The 7435-nt window shown below is 43.1% G+C and overlaps 1 protein-coding gene across 3 annotated transcripts; it reads right to left on the reverse strand.

Annotated features, from left to right (window-relative positions):
- Positions 1–474: 474 nt before the first annotated feature.
- Positions 475–5427, reverse strand: skor1b (SKI family transcriptional corepressor 1b). 3 transcript variants are annotated; one of them, XM_088298912.1, is made up of 8 exons: positions 5282–5427; positions 3395–5122; positions 3176–3269; positions 2965–3069; positions 2803–2859; positions 2294–2368; positions 1070–1144; positions 475–863 (listed from the first exon to the last, which is right to left on the reverse strand). In XM_088298912.1, exons 2-8 carry the CDS (start codon positions 5102–5104, stop codon positions 769–771), a joined length of 2211 nt encoding a protein of 736 aa, XP_088155038.1. In that variant the 5' UTR covers positions 5105–5122; positions 5282–5427; the 3' UTR covers positions 475–768. The 3 variants fall into 3 exon arrangements, with proteins under 3 accessions (XP_088155038.1, XP_088155039.1, XP_088155040.1); XM_088298913.1 differs by having other exon boundaries at positions 475–866; XM_088298914.1 differs by lacking the exon at positions 5282–5427 and having other exon boundaries at positions 475–866; positions 3176–3257; positions 3395–5116.
- Between the last annotated feature and the right edge of the window lie 2008 nt (positions 5428–7435).

Genomic DNA, 7435 nt, shown 5'->3' on the forward strand with positions numbered 1-7435 from the left:
GGTAACTGAGCGTGCCATATAGTGCCGCATGATGACGTATTTATATGCCGCTGCAAAAACTAGTTCGATCGTTATCTCGAAATGTGACGGTAAAGACCCCTTATGGGACTTATAAATACAGTCGACGTCATAAAATGGGTTCGTGAAACAACCAATCGTGAATATAAGAAATAAAACACACTTGGATTGATTAAATCCGTCAATATATATACGTACTAATGCTATGTGTATAATAATCCAAACGTCTTTTAATAAAACGATTTATTCACGGGGGGCTGTAAACAAATACCACATGAACAAACAGTTGAATAGAATATGTGCTTTACAAGAGAAAGTCGTGGGCCTAACTTGTCTGCAAGTCTTCGAAATTCACGTCTTCCTCAACAAATTGTTTTATTTGTGATGTCACGTTTTCACTCATTTAAAGTGCATAATGTCCAAAATAAAATCAGCGACCAGCCTCCATGAGGAGAATTAAAACGACAAATTTAAATAAAAAAAAAAAATCCACCAGACTTTATGAATAAATTAGCAATGAGAGAACTAACAACCTCTATTTACTATTACAACTTAGATACATACATTATCATTGCACGTTGCCACAAATAATAAATATCATCAATGGTTTCCGTTGAAATCAAACGAGAGCTTCACATAAATGCTGGACAGTACACATTGTTATTAAATAAATATCACAACAACGAATGAGTCTATTCCTCGCAGCGTGGAGTGGAAGGTTCCCCCGCGGAGTTTGCGTCTTTGCGTGCGTCACGGTGGGAGCAGAGGAGACTTGAAGGTGCACGACCCCGTGCAGTGGCGAGGAGTTAGCATCTTGCAGGAGAAATGGTGTAATGCGTCGTGAGCTTCTGAGAAGAACGACAGCCAAAAATCAAACGTGCCCGTGAATATTCGGAAACATGCGTGGATTTTTTGGGGTAATTACACAGTCCGTCAAAAAACAAAATCGATGCAAGGAAATCGATACGTTAGCCTTAAAATAAATGTAATCACTCAATTTTTGGGGGAGTTCGCAATCAAATACAGAAAAGGATTATTTTATTTTTCTCACCTCTGACGATGTGCAGCTGCTGGACCATCTCCTCCCTGTAGGATAGTTCTCTTTTCATTTGGTCCTGGAAGTTATCTGAAGATGTCGGGGAAAAGACGATTTTCAATTATTGACAGCCAAACGGTTTGCTAGATGATGCAAAAGACAACTCAGAAACGAAATAGTTGGACGAGGTTTGCTCACTTAGAGCCATCTAAAGCAAAGTGTAAGCAAAGTGTACTTCAGTAGGTGCTGCTGTTTTGGTTAGCAGCAGCGTTCGGACAGATTGAGCAGTTCAGTGTTTAATGTCTGCGTGCAAACAATAGCAACATGTAAGCTTTTAATGTTTTAAGTCTATTTTAGGAAATACAGTCAATCTAGTATGAGACGGCGATGAATACATATTTGGAGGACGTTTAACAATGCATTCTTAACAGTCAATGTAACGCAACAGCTAAATTGAAAAATTAACCAAGAATGATTATTATTATTATTATTATTATTATTATCATTATTATTATTATTAAATAGTGAAATACAGGATGTATTTGATCAGTGGTCCAAAGAGTACGTTTCGGCCTTTTGTGGTTAGATTGGCTTATATAATTACTTGCAAGTTGCACTTCTGACGTGATGAAAGCAAACGATTGTCAAGGTAAAAAAAGAGCTCCAAGTGACTAGTGCATGTGGGAATGTTGTGTTCAGACATGAATGCTAATGTGTCCACTTTCACGGCTGCACAGAGGTGAGTCGTTTGAAAAGTAACAACATGCACCGGTAAAAAAAAATAAAAACATCCATGAGCATCCAAAAAAACACGATGCGCCGCTCTTCGGTTACTGCAGGTTTGGGGGGGTCTATGTGCCCCTTTGCCAATGAGTACTGCTTTATTCGCACCATTCATCATTCCATATAGCCACAGTGGCAGAGTGAAAAGAAGTGATAGACATTTGAGTACAAGGATGTCATTGAAGCGACCAAAAAAAAAGGAAAAAAAAGAAAAAGAAATAGCCGCCTGCAAATGCTGCTCTCTTTTGGTATGAAAACACCTCGGTGTCCACATTTTAGTTTGTCTAGAAATATGGATTATTGCAAAGATTGTAATCCACTTGCATGTCACTGAGCTCTTGCAAAGGTTTCGTACTGGAGCGTTCAGGAAATAAAACGTGCAAGACTGCAAACAATTAAATTCGAACCAAAATCGAACCGATAACATCCAGCCCGTGTCACGTTGTGAAGATTCACCTTTTAAATGTTGAAATTCACGTTCCAGCTTTTTCCTCAACTCGACCTGCTCAAACAGTTGCTTCTGTAGTTCTTCTAAAAAGAGACAACATACACAATTGGATGAACTTTAAATTGAGCTGTAAATGTGGAAACACACAATACAAACATAGAATGTGACAAAATAATTCTTAGTTTCTTATTTTGTAATCATTTATTAATTGTATCTATTAAAATAGTCATCCAAATCTAAAATATTCAATAGCAAATTACAGAGCATTATGAGACTAACGTTTTTTTTTTCTATCAGTTTCTTTTTGCCTCCAAGCATTTAAAAATAGTTTATTTAATGGCTAGATAAATAAAAGTAGCGCGACATATGTTAAATTATAATGAAACATCAAATATAACAATAAAAGCTTTTTAAATAATCACAATGATAAAAAAGTTAAAATAATGGGGAATGACAAAAAAATAATCAATTAATTAATTATTGTAATATTTAAATATAATGCATATAACAACCGTACCTTTTGCAAGAGTCCGCACGCCTCTTTGTGCCTGCAAAGCTCTTGCTGAGTCTTCGTCTGGATAGAGGCAAAAAAACACACTTTAATTTACTGTGGGGATAAAAATTATTTTGCATAAAAATGAAAAAAATCTTGTGAAACTCATTCTCTCTGCTCGTGTACCTTCGTCCTGCTCTAGCTGGTTTTCGTCGTTGCTTTGTTCCAGTAAAGATTTGCTTTCGATCTCCTCCACAGTGGACGACGGCTCCTCTTTGCTTGTCCCCTCATCTTGCAGGAAAAAAAAACAAAACAAAAAAAACCAACACGCATTTTAAATTAGATTCTCCGGATTTGATTTATTCAGTTAAAGATATGGATTAGAATGATGTCTGACCATGGGTTGTAAGCCCCGCAGGTTGGTATCTTGCAGGTCTGAAATGATAGGGACTGCTTCTCAGTTGCAACTCGTTTCTTTCCTGTGTGTAAACCTGCAAGATTTGGGTGGAAAATACACGGCATTAAATCAAAGTGGGAAAAATATTTTTATTATTAATTAGGCAAACAAACGTGAATTTTGGGGCAAATATTTAAGTCGTGTAATTGTGTCACTCACTTGGCTAAACGGTGCCGCAATGTGTGCGTCTGTTAACTGTTTGCTTTGCCCTTCTCTGTCACAGGAAAGCGGAGCCACGCGTGGGCCCACTTTCTGGGACTCGAGCGGCTCTATCTCCTTCGGTACACCCTTGCAGTCCGAGTCGCTCGGGGACACGTTGTGGGTGAGCCCCGGAGGGCTTCGGGGACACATCAAGGACAGGGGCCTGCAGGGCTCCTCGTCCTCGGGTGTTTTACTGGTCTCCACGTCCACGTCCGCCTCGCCCTCGCTGTCCACGCACGGAGACACGGAGCGGTAACTGGAGCTCTCGCTTAAAAAGTCAGGTGACAAGTAGCCGGTTCGGGTGTAGGTTCCCCTGCTGCCGTACAACTTGGCGATGCAGTCCGCGTCCTTCACCACGGGCCGGAAGGCGGACACGTAGCTGGCCTTGCGTGGGGCCAATGTGGGCCCCTCCAGCGGCCTCCCCTCATCCCCGGACTTGTCGTCGTCGTTCCGCGTGGACTGGGTGCTGGAGCAGCGGTCGTTGTCAGCCAGGCTGTCTTTGGACGTGTCGGTGGACTCGGAAACGTCCACGTCGGCGTGTCTGTGGAGAGGTAGCATCTCGGCTGGAGGTTTGTGCGGGCTTTGAGAGTAAGGAGCCATGGGGAGGGCGCCCGCTGCGGGCCAGAAAACCGGGAAAGACGGGTAGGCGCTGTCCTTGGTACCGGGCCAAAGGACCCCCGGCAGGCCCGCCTTGCTTGGCTCGCCCACGATGCCGTCGTCTTTTTTCGGGCAGAGGCCGAACGCCGGGAAGCCGTACGGGTGCGGGAAGAGTGGCGGCGGTATCTTCTGCAGCATCCCGAAGCTCTTACTGGGCACCGGAATGACGGGGTAGCTGCGTGGGCCCACGCTCACCCGGTTGTCCTCGCAGCTGAGAATCTTGGCGGGTATCTCGGGGGAATGTCGGTGGGGGTTCGGACCGTGGGATTTGAGAGGCGAGCTGGACTCCGACCTGCAGCCTGGTAGCGTCCTCTTGCGGCTGCCACCGTTGAACATGGCCTTCACGTCCTCCCACGCGTGCAACACATCAGTCTGGCTGTTTTTCTCGGTTAATTTAAGGTGTCGCCTCCACGAGTTAAAATTAGCCGCGTCTGGCTGCGTGTATTTGGACTCCGGCGTGCGGTGCGAATGAAATATGAATTTATTTGGGGAGAAATACATGTTGCAGTAGGAGCACTTGATGCACTTGGCCCTGGAGCTGTTGTACCTGGCCGGAATGAAGCTGCCGCGGCTGCCCCACGCGCACTCATGGCACACGTCGAAAGCGAAATTTTCTGGCAGTTTGGGAGGCGAGTGAGCCCCCAGAAAGGACTTGCACAGTCTCTCAGCCTCGCGTTTGGTTATCATGCCGCACCTCCGGGAGGAGATGGGCATGGCGCCGGCCCGGCGGAGGATCTCCAGTTGGACAGGAGTGCACTGCACGCAGGTGATGCCTAACGCCACGCGTCGGTTGTGGATCTCGTTGTAGCTATAGTTCTTCAACAAGGTGTTGGAGATCTGCGCCAGGCACAGCCTCTCCTGGCAGTCTATGACCAGGGACACGATGGGTATTCCGTACAGTACCGTCTCGCCAACCTGGTTGGGCTTCAGGTTGTTGGAGGGCGGGTAGGAAAGTTCTTGCTTGGCGCCCGGCGAGGAGCTGGAGTCGCGGCCCGCTTGAATGGGTTCCATGTTGCGGGAGAGTGCAAGCTGCAGTAAGATTGTAAATGTTGGAACACATTGGGTTTAAGTCGCTCTGATGACAGACGCATGCTTTTCCTAAATGCACATTTCCCCCAGAGTCATTTTTACGAACTTCAATCCCTTCCCCCAAATTAAAGTACCAAGCGAAGTCCTGCGAAAACTCACCTATTCAGTGCAAGTGCAGCGCCCCTCTCGTCGTGCACCACACGGCCGCGATCACACGCGTGGCGGAGACAAAACGAGGAGTGTGTCGGGTGCTGCCGGAGTGTTTGTTTTAGTGATGGGACTCCGTGCACCGCCTTCCTGCCTCCCTCACTTCACTCCACTCACTGCCTCCCTCCCTCCCACCCTGGCTGCATGTGCTCGCCTGGGTTGGGTTACACCACAAGCGTGTTAAACTGCAAGATGCACCCGCATAAACATTTAAAGTATCCATTCATGGCAGATGTTGGATGAAATTATCGACGTGCGCAGCAATTAGCTACAGCAACTACCACCACAACAAATAGCCTAAAGTCTCATTATTGTATTAAGATTCCACTTATGTAATTTTATTTCATGCAATTTTAAAATACTGTTATTTGATTCGTATGAAGCCTATAATTCTAATTGATCATATATATATATATCTATCTATATATATATATATATATATATATATATATATATATATATTTTGTTTTTTTGTTTTTGTTTTTTTGTTTCAGCAAAGCAGCATTGTGTCAGGCCCCCGTCACGTGCCGCGTTCCCACGAAGGCACGGTGCACGTGCATTAACACACGCACGCCCGCAGTGACAAGCAGTTGGTCTAAAGATGACAAGCTGAAAGAAAGCATTGAACTGTTAGAGACACGGAGAAACTATGCAAAATGCCTCATCCATTGAACAGTTCGAAGTCAATGAATCGTTTACGATTGGTCACCATGAGTTTAATATTGATGACGGTAAACAGGACTCGTCTTGTCACTGCGGGTCCCGCATTTGGTCAGAGTTGCGCAACAAGATGTCGCTAAACACACATTAACATTAATACATGTTAACATAAGAAAATGCAAATACTACTACTACTACTACTACTAATAATAATAATAATAAACACGTGATAAATAGGTATGTTTTTTAAATGTCAGTTTTATGACTATCATTATGATTTACAACGGAATTAAAATGAATTATCAACATTCATTTGAGAGCCATTCATACTGACATAAATTTTTCAAGAGACAAAAGTCAAAAAGCAAGATGACAAAATAAAGGCATTCATCATCTTCATTATCATCATCTCATTCCAGCAATCTGATGGATTAAAAATGTGATGAAGATGGCGAAATTAATTCAAATGTATTTTGAGTTGTCTACAAGAATGCCCAACTCATGTGCATTCAAAAATCCTTATTGTCACCTTATAAAAACATGCAAAGTCGCAGGTGTTGTCATACTTTCTGCGCTGGGCAGCGAGATGATAAAAGTCATTATCAGGTTTGTTCTGCCTTTTTTTGTGCAAGAGAGAGCAGCTCATTTAAAAGTGTGTCTGCATTAATCACAGTGTTGCATCAAAGTATGATAATCACCTGAACAGTCTATTAAAATAAAAGTGGCAGCCCAGGGGAAATCTTACCTTGCTCTTTAATTGTTTTGAGGCTTTGATAGGCTTTTTTAATATAAGATTAATTTATGCATCCTTAAATAACTCTACATATGATTAATAAGCTTGAGACTGAAGCAATTATAACAAGTGGTTGGTCATCACCTCATTAGATAGTGTTCGAAGGATGCGGTTTGTAAGTGCGTGTTTGCCTGAGTGGCTCTCACAAAAATTAACAGCAGAAGGCTAGCAGAGATGACAATTACAGGGATGCTGCTGGCTAATAATCGTCAACGTGTGCACTCTTGTGTCATCATTATTATTTGAGCAATGGATGAGTGATTGCAGTTGATTGTCAGCCTCAATCTAAAATGATCCACTGTTGACCAGGGGCGTAGCCATTATTTTTTTTTTTTTTAGTGGGGTGGCCAGGGTGGTGCATCTCACTGATGGATTGCCTTAGACGTGCACACGTGTATGCACGCGCATACTTGTATGAAATACAATTTAGAAAAATGCCCATCACACTCATTATCACACAGGAACAAGTAAAAAGCAATGTTAGCTGATATTAATTTATTATAATGCTGTTTACTTTTTTTTTTTTTTTTACTTCTATCTCATGCACTGATTCGCTAGCTAACAGCCAATCAGGGATGAATTGTTAACCAACATCCCACGCCATTTTGCACTGAAGTGTCGATGAACATCTGACAAAGGGACTACCAATGAAA

The sequence above is a fragment of the Idiotropiscis lumnitzeri genome, chromosome 6 (genome assembly GCF_059441095.1).
Source record: "Idiotropiscis lumnitzeri isolate Australia: NSW breed Sydney's pygmy pipehorse chromosome 6, RoL_Ilum_1.0, whole genome shotgun sequence".
Lineage (NCBI taxonomy): Eukaryota > Metazoa > Chordata > Actinopteri > Syngnathiformes > Syngnathidae > Idiotropiscis > Idiotropiscis lumnitzeri.

What these genes read in the sequence shown, in the direction of transcription:
- skor1b (XM_088298913.1), bottom strand. Translation starts at nt 5,104, where the DNA reads ATGGAACCCATTCAAGCGGGCCGCGACTCCAGCTCCTCGCCGGGCGCC. An exon ending in TGCGGGGCTTACAACCCATG is followed by an intron (nt 3,070 to 3,175) that starts GTCAGACATCAT and finishes TTTTCCTGCAAG; the next exon opens with ATGAGGGGACAAGCAAAGAG. An exon ending in CCAGCTAGAGCAGGACGAAG is followed by an intron (nt 2,860 to 2,964) that starts GTACACGAGCAG and finishes GCCTCTATCCAG; the next exon opens with ACGAAGACTCAGCAAGAGCT.